The sequence below is a fragment of the Galeopterus variegatus genome, unplaced genomic scaffold, assembly GCF_000696425.1.
Source record: "Galeopterus variegatus unplaced genomic scaffold, G_variegatus-3.0.2 Scaffold7045, whole genome shotgun sequence".
NCBI classification, from domain to species: Eukaryota; Metazoa; Chordata; class Mammalia; order Dermoptera; family Cynocephalidae; genus Galeopterus; species Galeopterus variegatus.
In genome coordinates this window covers 1-13,782 of record NW_007733156.1, presented here as the reverse complement: position 1 = coordinate 13,782, position 13,782 = coordinate 1, and the positions used below count along the sequence as shown (strand labels likewise).

The 13,782-nt window shown below is 38.7% G+C and overlaps 1 protein-coding gene across 2 annotated transcripts; it reads right to left on the bottom strand.

The window, feature by feature from the left end:
- Positions 1-5,216: 5,216 nt before the first annotated feature.
- On the bottom strand, positions 5,217-12,882 carry TMEM230 (transmembrane protein 230). 2 transcript variants are annotated; one of them, XR_551935.1, is made up of 5 exons: positions 12,675-12,757; positions 10,858-10,971; positions 9,100-9,222; positions 6,178-6,373; positions 5,643-5,715 (listed from the first exon to the last, which is right to left on the bottom strand). XR_551935.1 is itself a non-coding variant. In XM_008591569.1 (4 exons), exons 2-4 carry the CDS (start codon positions 10,954-10,956, stop codon positions 5,575-5,577), a joined length of 363 nt encoding a protein of 120 aa, XP_008589791.1. In that variant the 5' UTR covers positions 10,957-10,971; positions 12,675-12,882; the 3' UTR covers positions 5,217-5,574. The 2 variants fall into 2 exon arrangements, 1 of the variants encoding a protein (XP_008589791.1); XM_008591569.1 differs by lacking the exon at positions 6,178-6,373 and having other exon boundaries at positions 5,217-5,715; positions 12,675-12,882.
- Positions 12,883-13,782: the final 900 nt, after the last annotated feature.

The window sequence follows — 13,782 nt, the reverse complement described above, 5'->3', positions numbered from 1 at the left end:
CTTGAATAAAGGAAGACTCAATTAGAGAACACAACAAAATAAGAAAAAATATCCAGAATATGAAAGAGGAAATCCATAAAGAGATTAATACGTTAAAAAAAAGTGTAGCAGAACTTCTAGGAAAGAAAGATTCACTCAGTGAAATAAAAAAACACAACTGAGAGCTTGAACAGCAAGGAAGAACAAGCAGAAGAAAAGAATTTCAGAGCTGGAAGATGGTCTTTTTGAAATCACTCAGGCAGACAAAAAAAAAAAGGAAAAAAGAATTAAAAATAGTGAGGAAAATTTAAGAGAGATGGCAGACAACCTCAAGCACTCTAACATCTGAAATTGTGGGTATTCCTGAAGGTGAGAAAGAAAAAGGTATTGAAAACCTACTCAAGGAAATAGTAAGAGAAAACTTCCCATGGGTAGGGTGAGATACAGACCCTCAGATCCAGGAAACTCAAAGGTCCCCAAACAGATTCAATCCAAAAAGATCCTCCCAAGACACATTATAGATAATTTTTTTTTTTTTTTACTGACTGGTAATGGGATCGCAACCCTCGGAGCTGTTCCCGCACCACGCTCAGCCAGTGAGCGGGAACTGGTCTCCCCATGGGATCCGAACCCTAGGCGGGAGCGCCGCTGCACTCCCAAGCAGCGCACTTTCCAGTGCGCCACTGAGCCGGCCCATAGTTAAATTTGCAAAGCTCAAAGACAGAGAGAATTCTACAAGCAACAAGAAAAAAGCGTCAGGTCATTTATAGGGGAACCCCCATCAAATTAACAGCAGACTTCTCAACCAAAACCCTACAGGCCAGAGAAAGTGGAATGATATATCCAAAATACTAAAGGAAAAAAATTTCCAGCCAAGAATTCTTTACCCAGCAAGACTCTCCTTCAGATGTGAGGGGAAAATAGTGTATTTCCCAGACAAACAAAAGTTGTGGAAGTTCACCACCACAAGACCACCCCTGCAAGAAATTCTCAAGGGAGTCATTCATTTGGAATCTGAATAACAGTGACCACTATCACAAATACACAAGAAAAAGCAAAACCCACAGTTAAAACAAAAATGTCAGTAAGAAAGAGAAAGAAACTAAATCATCCCACCTGAAATTTCCAAGCAACAATGAAGAGAAACAAAAGGGGAAATAATTATCAAAAGATATTTAAACCATCTAAACAAGAAGCAATTAAATGACAGGAATTAAACACTTGTCAATAACTACCCTAAATGTGAATGGACTAAACTCGCCATTCAAAAGACACAGACTGACTGACTGGATTAAAAAGCTTGACCCAAGTATATGCTGTCTTCAAGAGACCCACGTCACCTGTAGGGACACACAAAGACTAAAAGTGAAAGGATGGAAAAAGATATACCATGCAAATGGAAACCAAAAATGAGCAGGAGTAACTATTCTTATATCGGACAAAATAGACTTTAAACCAAAAAACATAAAAAGAGACAAAGAAGGCCACTATATAATGATACAGGGATCTATCTAGCTAGAAGACATAATAATCATAAACATGTGTGCACCCAATACTGGAGCACCCAGATATATAAAGGAAACACTCTTAGACCTAAAAAAATAGGACCTAATACATTAATAGTGGGTGATCTGAACACCCCTCTTTCAGTATGAGACAGATCTTCCAGGTAACAAGTCAACAAAGAGACACAGGATTTAATCTACACCTTAGAACAACTGGACTTGGCAGATATATACAGAACATTTCACCCAACAACTAAAGAATATACTTTCTTCTCATCAGCTCATGGAACATTCTCCAGGATAGACCATATATTAGCTCACAAATCTAGTCTCAGCAAATTAAAAAATTAAAATTATTCCAAGTATCTTTTAAGACCACAATGGTCTATAATTGGAAATAAATAATAAGCAAAACTCAGGAAACTATACAAATACATGGAAACTAAATAACAGGCTCCTGAATGACCTATCGGTCCAAGAAGAAATCAAACAGGAAATCAAAAAATTTCTAGAAACTAATGAAAATAAAGATACATCATACCAAAACCTGTGAGATACTGCAAAAGCAGAACTAAGAGGCAAATTTATTGCAATAAATGCTTACATCAAAAGAATGGAAAGACTTCAAATAAACAACCTAACACTACAACTCAAAGAACTTGAAAAACAACAACAATCCAAACCTAAATGTAGTAGACGAAAAGAAATAATTAAGACCAGAGCAGAACTAAACGAAATAGAGACCCAAAAAACAACAGGAAAGATCAACAAAACAAAAAGTTGGTTTTTCAAGATGAATATAATAGACAAACCATTAGCTAGGTTAATAAAAAAAAGAAGAGAGAAGACCCAAATAACAAAAATCAGAAATGAAAAGGGAAACATTACAACTGATACCACAGAAATACAAAGAATCATAAGAGACTATTATAAACAACTGTATGACAACAAATATGAAAATTTGGAAGATATGGATAAGTTTCTAGACACATACACACTACCCAGACTGAACCAAGAAGAGATAGAAAACCCGAACAGACTGATAAGCAATGAGATTTAAGCAGTAATTAGTAGTCTTCCAACAAAGAGAAGTCTGCGTCCAGATGGTTTTACAGCTGAATTCTATCAAACTTTTAAAGAGGAGTTAATACCAATTCTCCTCAAACTATTCCAAGCAATTGAAACAGAAGCTATTCTCCCAAACTCATTCTACAAGGCCAACATAATTCAGATACCAAAACCAGATAAAGACACAACAAAAAAAGAAAATTACAGGCCAATATCCCTGATGAACCTAGATGCTAAAATCCTTAACAAAATACTAGCAATCAGAATACAGCAACATATTAAAAAAATTAAACACTATGATCAAGTGGGATTCATTCTAGGGATGCAAGGATAGTTCAACATACGAAAGTCAATAAATGTGATACATCACATAAACAAACTCAAGGATAAAGACCATTTGATTATCTCAACAGACGCTGAAAAAGCATTTGACAAAATTCAACATCCCTTCATGATAAAGACTCTCAACAAATTAGGTATACAAGGAAAATATCTCAACACAATAAAAGCCATTTACGACAAGCCCACCACCAGTATCATTTTGAATGAGGAGAAACTGAGGGCCTTTCCCTTAAGAACAGGAACAAGACAAGGATGCCCACTCTCGCCCCTTCTATTCAACATAGTACTGGAGGTACTAGCCGGGGCAATCAGGTAAGAGAAAGAAATAAAAGGAATCCAGATTGGAAAAGACGAAGTCAAACTTTATTTGCAGATGACACGATACTATATATAGAAAATCCTAAAGACTCTATCAAAATACTCCTACAGCTCATTAATAACTTCAGTAATGTTGCAGGATACAAAATAATGCCCAAAACTCAGTTGCAGTTATATACTCAAATAATGAGTTAACAGAAAGAGAAATAAAGAAAGCAAGCCCATTTACAATTGTCACAAAAAAATAAAATACCTAGGGATCAATTTAACCAAGGAAGCGAAAGATCTCTATAACGAGAACTACAAACCACTTCTGAAGGAAATTAAAGAAGACACAAAAAGATGGAAAGATATTCCATGCTCTTGGATTGGAAAAATTAACATTGTGAAAATGTCTATACTACTCAAAGCGATCTACAGATTCAATGCAATCCCCATCAAAATACCAATGACATTCTTCACAGAAATGGAAAAAACAATCCTACCTTTCACATGGAACAAGACCCTGAATAGACAAAGCAATCCTGAGCAAAAAAAAATAAAGCCAGACACATAATTCTGACTTCAAACTATACTACAAAGCTGTTGTAACCAAAACTGCACAGTACTGGTATAAAAATAGACATTCAATATACCCAGAGGAATAGAAATCATCTTGTCAAAGGGATACCTGCACTCCAATGTTCATTGTAGCTCTGTTTACAATAGCCAAGACATGGAACCAACCTAAATGCCCACTGATGGATGATTGGATAAGGAAACTGTGGAATATATACACAATGGAATACTACTCTGCCATAAATAAGAATGAAATACTCCCATTTGCAACAATATGGATGAACCTGGAGAAACTTATGTTGAGTGAAATAAGCAAAGCATAGAGGGATAAATACCACATGTGCTCACTCATATGTGGGAGCTAAGAAAGAAGGAAGCAAAGAAAGAGCACAGTAGTGCGTTGGTCTTGCAGAGGGAGAGAACATTCCCTGGGCTACAAAGTGGAGTGGGGGGGAGTAGGGGAGGGGGGGTTGAGGTGGGGATAATTGGGTGGGGGACATGGGGTACAAAAGCAATTTCTGGTGGTGGGTATGCTGCCGGTATGAATCTGGCCCTCAGTTCATGCCACAAGGGGTGACAATCAGCACTGTATCTCATGAATACTTGTAATAAAATAAATAAATTACAAAAATAAAATAAATAAATAAAAATAAAGATAGGGGAAAGTTGAACATGATGATTCAGTTAGAATCATTGGATTCTATCAGTGATTCCATTCTAATAGATTCTATTAGATAGTACTTAAAAATTAATGTTAATTTTGGTGTTGTGTGGTAATTCCTATTATGGTTATATTTTAAAAAAATAAAAAAATAAAAATTACTGATTACTGTCAATAACTGTCTTAGTCTGTTTTGTGTTGCTATAACAGAAATACCTGAGACTGGGTAATTTATAAAGAACAGAGGTTTATTTGGCTTACGATTCTGGCACAGCTGCTTCTGGCATGGACCTCAGACTGCCTCTACTCATGGTGGAAAGCAGCAGGCAATCAGCAGGTACAAGCAGATCACATGGTGAGATGAAGCAAAGAGAGAGAGAGAGGAGGTGCAAGGCCTATTAAACAACCAGCTCTTGCAGGAGCTAATAGAGAGAGCACTCACTCATTACTCCTTCCACCTAGGGAGAGCATTAATCCATTCATGAGGGATCCGCCCCCATGACTCAATCAGCTTCCAACACTGCTACATTGGGGATCAAATTTCCACATGAGTTTTGGAGGGGACAACACATCCAAACTCCATCAATAACGGAGAGTAAAAAAAAATATTACAGATGGACCCATACCAATATTTGATTTTACCAAGGTCTTCCATTAGAACATGAAGATAGAGATAAGTGTAGGAGATAAGATACTTAGATATTTTAAAAATAAATTACCTAGTAATAAGAAATTAGATATACTGCATTCTTCCATTTGGTATAAGAACAAACCGACAATGAAGAGTATGTAAAAGAAATGCTCAGTTTTTAAGAGGGTGGCAGCCACAGCACTTCTCACTACACAATGACCTCTAACTCCCCCAGACAGTATATATTCTTCCATGATATATACCCACGTGGAAAAACTTGTCAGGAGCTTTTGCCGGGGCTAGGGCTGGAAGATGAATGATAGAGCATATCCTAATAAGCTAATTGTAAGCTCAGTTAACGTCTTTGGGATAGACCCATAAAATCTGGCCATTGTTTTGTTAAACATCTGCAAACTGCAGAATTCCTTAGCCCTTAGCCATAGTTTCTGCTCAATATCTTAAAGCTGGGTACAGTTCCACTGTGACTTTTATCCGCAGGGCTGAGGTGGGCGCTAGTCATCAAAGTCTGGAATGTCATCATAGGAGTAACCCCGGTAGCCTTTGGATGCATAGTAGGCAATGCGCAGGTGGTAAAATCCCGGCAGGAACACCAGAATGCCAATGATCAGGACTGCAACGGCCCGGTCTGCCCCCTGGTGGCAAAAGGAGGCAAACACATTAGTACCATACAAGATATAAATTTTAAAATAAAAGAAAGTCATAGGCCTGATCCATAGATTCGTATTTTAAGCTTTTCAGAACATTTTCTTTGGTAGCACACTACCAAGGAAAGAGGTTTACATATCTTTTCCTCCTATTATAAATTGAAGAAAAAAAATACAAAATATTAAAAATTATAAAGTAGAAAAGTTATCCATTCTCATTCACAGTTATTTTGGCTTATTTCCTTCTCTTTTTTTTTTTGAAGTTCTTAGTTGTGAGCACACCATACTGTGTGTCCTGTTTGTCTCTTTATAACAAGCAATTGCCAATATATTAAAAGTTCTTCATACATTTAAGCTGGGATGGTATGTAACATTCCAGTGCAATGGATGTACCACAATTTTATTTAACCACCCCCCCCTCACCTGGCTGTTGAACACTTTGGTTTTTACCTTTTGTAACTGCACAGAATACCACAATAAACTTCTGTGGGTTTTTCTGCCTTTCTTAGTGTGGATTCCCACGAGAACAATTCATAGGTCAAAGGAAGGGGACTGTATCTCAGGTTCTTTACCAGGAGGACTTCAACTTTTTGGGGAGTTCTATAACGGCTGGAGCTTTGTTCATCCCTGCATCCTCAGCTGTGCCCTACATATAACAGAGGACCAATAAATGTGCTGAATATATGGATTCACCTTTATAAAACTGTTTTGTCTGCCTTGTTTTTTACGCTGCAGTTTAAAATGCTTATATAGTTAAATTTACCCTTATCCTTTTTGTGATTTTTTCCATTGTTCTTAAGCTTAGGAAGATTTCTCTCATCAAACGATTTAAACGCATAGCTCATTTGGTTAGAATGTGGTGCTGATAACAAGGTCCAGAGTTCGCTCCCTGTACCAGACAGCTACGCCAACCCCCCCCCCCACCGCCAAAAAGGGAAAAAAAACCCAATCTAACAATCTCTTTTTAGCAGGGATATTTAAACAATGTATATTGATAAATTACCAAATCAATATAGTTTTGGCTGCCTCATCCACAAACAGAAATAGGAGTGACCAAATATGGAATAATTTAAATGTGAAAAAGAATACAGACTGCAACTTATTAAAACACAACAATGTTAAAAAAAAAAAAAAGATGAGTTCTTTCTCTCTCTTTTTTTTTTTAAAGGATGACCGGTAAGGGGATCTTAACCCTTGACTTGGTGTTGTCAGTACCACGCTCTCCCAAGTGAGCTAACCAGCCATCCCTATATAGGATCTGAACCTGTGGCCTTGATGTTATCAGCACCACACTCTCCCAAGTGAGCCGCGGGCCGGCCCAAAAATGATGAGTTCTTAATGATACTAATAATTCTTTGGTCACCTCTGGAGGTTGCTAGGTGTATTTTTTATAAAAGTCGATAAAGAGAAATAAGCATCTTTCCTACCTTTTCTATATATACTGTATTTCAGGGTAAACAAATGTTGGACTTTTAATAAAAGTCGATAAAGAGAAATAATCAAGCATCTTTCCTACCTTTTCTATATATACTGTATTTCAGGGTAAACAAATGTTGGACTTTTAAAAAAGTTCTTTACCTAAGAATTTCAGCTGATAAATTTAGAAAATGATAGAACTGGATTTATTAGTGGCATGGGTGACGGAGAAGTTTATAATAAATGAATGAAGCTGATGACACCTGAACCTGGTGATCAATCTTAATATCAAAAATTAGTACAACCATTATGTGCCTCCTAATGTAATACTATAGTAATGGTTCTTAAAATGTGGTTTGTGGACTTCTGGCATTACCTGAAAACTGGTTAGAAACCAAATTCTCAGGCCCTTCCCTAGACATACAGAATTGGAATCTCTGGGAGTGAGATGGAGGAATCTGTGTGTTAACAAATCTGCCAGGTGAAGTTTGAGAACCAATGTGCTATAGCAAATACAAGAGTACACAGCACACCTTATGAAATATTCTCTCTAAACTAAACTAAATCTGAATCTAAGTAAGCCCCTAAATCTACAATATGCAAGAAATATAAGGAACGGAGCAATGACCTGAATGACGTTAAGATAGTGCCACTGGGGTTATGAAAAAACAAAGATGCATACTGAAGATGCATACTCTTAAGAATTTACCAGCAAAATGTAAGTCTGGTATTTGCTTTAAGATACAGGAAAAAAAAAGTTAGGTGGAGAGACAAAACAAGATTGGCAAAATGTTTATAACAACTGATGCTGGGTGGTGAACACATGGGGGTTAATTATATTATTCTCTCTACTTCTGTTTTATTTGAAATATCTGTTAATAAAAAGAAAAAACAAACAAAAAAACCAATAATAAAAAAAGAACAAAATCTATTAGTGATTTTCTTAATTAATTTAATTAACATTGTTATCCTTAGTTATAAGGTAGTCTTTTATAAACCATACAAGGTAAAACAATATTTGTTGTGTTGATCTTACCTCTGCTTTTAGTTTTTATAATACCGTTAATAGACTCCTGCAATGAAAGCTAACTGGCTGGTTAGCTCAGTTGGTTAGAGTGTGGTGTTATAACACCAAGATCAAGGGTTTAGATCCCCATATTGGCCAGCCACCAAAAAGAAAAAAAAGAGAGTTAACTGAATGAAGAAACAGTCCTGAAGTTAGGTGTTCAAATGAAGACTGCACCAAGGAAGCCTCTGGTGGCCATATAATAATTTTAAATAGCCAAGAACCAAAGCAATCAGACACACTTCTTAAAACCACATGTAGTCATTTTGTGACAGTGAAACCATTCCCAAAGATAACACCCACAATTTCAAATCTTGGCTGTGTTCCTTATTTTATGAAGAGTGATGTGACCATCATCCCCCAACCTGGTGTGTCAGAGGAAGGATGTGAACTATGTTCAGAACCAGATCAGAACAGCTGAGATATTGTATATGGGGACAGCCTGAGAGAAGAACCACCAAACACAACTTTAGGTTTCTAAGGAATCGTATTGAAGCTCAACAGGAACTCCAACCAAACCCAATGTAAGAAGGAACTGATTATGAAGCCCAGTGGCCCCAGCTATACAAGACTCTGCTTCTCTCCCAAAACTGACCAGTATGTCTTTGGCACCAAAGATCTACAATGACATCATGCTACTCCACCTAAGTCCTTTACCAATCAGAAATCCCGGATGCAAGGCTTAGCTATGCTGTTCTAAATCATGACGGTGGACAAATGCCTAATATATCAGAGGCCAAGTTTACCTACCTGCCACCGCCCACCTCATAGGAACTATGGGAAAAGCTTGTCATTGCTTAAAAGAAGAAAAACATGTTTTGTTATCAGAGAACAAAATATAAAAGGAAACCTTAGATCACATGGCACATTCCCAAACGCCCACAGCTTACCCCTTTGCTGATGTAGCCCGACAGCAGGAGAGAGCCTATGATAATGAGAAAGGCGCCGATCAAAAACAGCACAGTGGCAAGTGCAATGGCCTTATAAGGTATCTTAGGAGGGCTTTTCTTAAACTGGAAGAGAAACAAAAACAAAAAAGACAAAGAATAACATATGAAAATAGCAGGGCTCAAACACTTGAAAACAGGGAAGATAATTAAGAACCAAACTGGATACTTCATGTGTCTTGAAGTATGTCCTACTACCCAGGGTGACTCTGGGAAAGAAAGGAAAGGGACAGGCAGGAGATGAAGCTCTAGTTATTGGGTCTAAACTCACTCAAAAAAGTCCCAGTAAAATGTCATCCTTTCTATTTCTAATCTCATCCCACAGATCATCCATTGTACCATAAGAAACTTTTTTTTTTTTTTTTTTTTACAAAAACAGAAACTACTTATGGTCATTCATTCATTAGACATATATTTATTAAGTGACTGGCACATTTATTTTTCCATAGCATGGTGTTCACTCTTAAATCTACACCAAAAGTGAAAACCATGCAATGGAGAAATAAAGAAAATAAGTGATTCCTGGCATTCAAAGTTAAATCAGCATATAGTCAAAGGTTTTAGAAACAGACAATTTCAGCTTTTTCTGAAGCATTACGTGCTTGCTCCATGGAGCAAATAACCTGCCTTATGAAAAAGCTTAATTTAAGGTTAAGATTCAGAGACAAACTTTCTAAGGTTTTGCTCATGGCTGTATATGACCTAACTGGCTGGAAGCTTCCCAGATCTATTTTTATCTCTCCATCAACTGCGAGTCCAAAGAGTATAGGGAATAATTGATTTATTTATATTTAAAAGCATAGGGCCTGTTACTTCCTCCTTGGCCCTAGTTTCACCTAGAATAGTCTATTCTAAGGGGAAGGGGGCAAAAGGAGATGTTATACTATGGATTATTATTATTATTATTTTGTAATGGGCACTTCTCATTGGTGCAAAAGTATTTATTTATTTATTTTTATTTTGTTACTATGGATTATTTTATAAATAATGGTCAGGGTAGAATACAACTTAATAAATATTCTCTGTTTACTTACTGTTTGTCACAAAGAATACCTTTAATAAACTGGATCTCATCAAATAAAGGGGGGGCGGAAGAAGACACAACAATCACTTATTTGTGGAAGCAATAAACAAACAAACAAACAAATAAATACACAAAGAAATTGGATCTCGTGCCATCAGGAAACAAGGAAGATTCTCACAATCTGCTGGCTTTGGCACTTAGTTTCTCTCTTAAAAGATGAACTGGCTTTGACTAGAGGCAAATAAACCAGTGACACAGTCCTTAAAAAAAACTCCACTTAACAAAACACAATCTTTTTTTCATGGTGGCTGGCTGGTATGGGGAACTAAACCCTTTTCCTTGGTGTTACAAGGCCGTGCTCTAACCAACTGAGCTAACCAACCAGCCAACACAATCTGATTATTTTTTTGATAAACTAAATAAAACTTGCAACTAGAAGGCTCTAAGAGTTACAACTGAAAATTCTTAGAAATGGACAATATTGGAATTGGTTCAAAACTGCCCTGCCAAAGTCCTCTTCTGCAAGTTACGGCTAAAAGTGTTTTAAAGCTGAGTTTATTTCCTGCTGCTCCTTCTAAACCTCAGGGATAGTTAGCAAAACCTCCACCTGGAAGGCCTCTCTGCTAACTCAACAGAAATATAGCCATGTAGTCTTGTCAGTTCCCTTCTGCATGTACCTGAAGGTCAATATAGTCATCCTCTGTGCTGGATAGCCTTGAGTATTTCACTTTACTACCGGGGATTCCAGTAGCCAGATTGGTAAGAGATGGCATCATAACACGCTGATAAAACTACAGTTTGAAAACAGAAAAAAACAGTTGTTATTGTCTGTAGGCAACAATGCTGTGTTACAGCCAATATGTTCAGATGCTACATACTGGAGTTTTGGGCTGCCATGTCATACTTGCAACTGGCACAATTTAGGCTTCACTTCTTTTAGAATCTGACATTCCTCTGACACAGTGAAAACATTCTTATCATGAATCTACTCTGGTTAGTCCTCACAGAATGATAGCCTAAACATTCACCAAGAACTAGACCACGGTTTATCCTGCCATCAATGTTTCCAGCTTCCTAATCTTTTCAAAGTCACAGAGGAGTAGGTGGATGAGTGGTGACTTAAACCTGGGTCCACCTAACACCAAAGTCCACATTTTCAACCACTCCACTATAGTATTGTCTGTCCGTTACCCCTGCTTAGGAGCATATACTTAAGTGATTCTCCTATTTGCTAGGGAGAGAGGAGAAGGCAGTGAATGGAATACACTCACACCAGCATTTTGCCAATTTCCACTTGATGGATATTATCCTCTTAATGCAAAGGATCTGTATAGCTTCCTGTAAATTTGGATAAACTCCTGGCTATCAGTACTATACCAGTACCTTTGGAATGCCTGCCTCTCTGCCCCACCCCAAGCACTGAAAATAGTGATTTCATTTTCCAGATTATCTCTGTAGCTACCTAAGAAAACTGGATAAAAATTCTGGTTTATTGTTCAAAATACTCAAAGCAGACAGCATAATGAAATCATAGCTATTTTGTCACCAGCTTAAGAGACAAAAGATAAGATTTTAAAACAGTGATATTTAAATCATAAAAATTCGTAATCTGTACACTTCTCCCCCATTAGGTCACAAAGTTATGTGAACAAAACAAGTAAATCTATTTTGATCGCAAAGCTATTTGAATTCGAAATGCAAAAACACATCTTTAAAAACAGAAAATTAAGTATTTTAATAAAGACAGCATTAAAAACCCCCCAAAACTCGCCTTTCTCTGGTATGACATTTTGTAAATCACCATCATTATCATCATCATAATGGCAGTCAGTACTTCTCTAGACTTAGGTGCCAGGCACTGTTCTAAGTGCTTTACACAAACTTCCAAAAATTAACATGCTGTTTTAAGTGGCTTGCATCTAAAACAAGCAGCCTTATGAAAGAATGAGTACTAAATGATCATGTCCCTTTTTATGAATTACATCCTGGTGTAGAAATCAAGTATTGAAAGAATAAGAGTAATGATAATCTGTATGCTTTTCTAAAAGGGTTAGCTCAAACTGCAACAAATACTAGGTTTTTAGTGTCGCGATCCCGATTAAGTGATAATCTGCTTAATTCTATAAAGCTTAAAATTCAAACTACTAACATATGGGGGTTTAGTCACATCCGATTTGTATTAGTCTTTTAAAAAAAAATTATGTACCCTGCCATTACCTATTCATACACCCACAACAAAATATAAAAAATCGCAGTGCGTGAGGGAGAGGAAGGAGGAATGTTTATTCTTCGCAAAGAGAACGCATTCTAAAGAGGGGAAAAGGAAAAACGTCAATCGACAGAATATCGTCAAACTATCAGTCCAAGTTCCCAACAGGCTTTTCATCAGCTACACCGTAATCCCCCAATTCCCCGAATACCTGAATGTTGCAAGAATTATAAAAGCATCAGTACTGGGCTGGCACAGTGCCTGGCACTAGGCGCCTCTATTTACGCTATTTTCCTGCCCTTCTCCAGACGTCGCCAGGGAAAAAAGAGCCGACGTTAATTTAGAAATAAAACAAAACTGGTTTTTGGAATGAGGCCAACAGTGTTTAGGCGGGCGAACTCGCCACGCCAAAGGTCCCGGGCTTGATTTTGGCGGGAGCGCGAGCACGGCCACGCCGAGAGCCCGAGGAGGGCGCTTCTGTTCCCGCCCCGCCGCACGCACGCCTTACCGAAGGGTCGCGCCAGGCCCCTAGCGCGCACAGAACTCGCCCACAGTTGGCAGCGCAGGCGCCTAAGGCAGCACGGCACAGCCCAGTTAATTGCCCCGCTCTCCCCAGCGAGGACCAGCGAGCCACCGGAAGTGGCGTGCAGGAAGGAGACGCGCCGGAAGTACGTCACGTGGAGCGACGTCACTTCATTGAGCTGCTTGGCGCGTTCGGTGCTCTCTTTTTCCTTCTCTTGGCGTCCTGCGGGGGCAATGGAGGCTCTGAGGAGGCACAGTTCGAGGGCCGCCCCGTGGGGTTTCGGCGGGCGGGCGGTACCTAGGGCTGCTGCCCACCTAGGTCATAGTTAGGCCCCGGTGAAGACCCCTACGTGGTTCCGTCCCTGACCCCACGGGGCAGGGTAGAGTGCAGTGGCGTCCCTGGGAGACGGAAAGCGAGCCAGTCAGAGCCTCTGGACTAACAACCAGACTTACCAGATTTCCATCTACTGCCCAATGCTGGCAGCCTTCCACTGGGACTCGCCGCGGTTTATGCGATCAGCGAATCACCACTACAGAGTAGCCCCACATTGTTGGGCTTGTTCCTCCTGGTCATCAACCCTTTCCCAGTAAAAGGCTTGCCCACAAGGGACATTTTGCTGCACACGAAGCTTTTTAAAAAGTCAGGTTTGGGCCGGCCCATGGCTCACTTGGGGAGTGTGGTGCTGATAACACCAAGGCCACGGGTTCGGATCTCTATGTAGGGATGGCCGGTTAGCTCACTTGGCAGAGCGTGGTGCTAGCAACACTAAATCAAGGGTTAAGATCCCCTTACCGGTCATCTTTTTTTTAAAGTCAGGTTTATTAAGGTGTAATTTGCATACAGTAAAGTACAATTGAATGGGTTCTGACA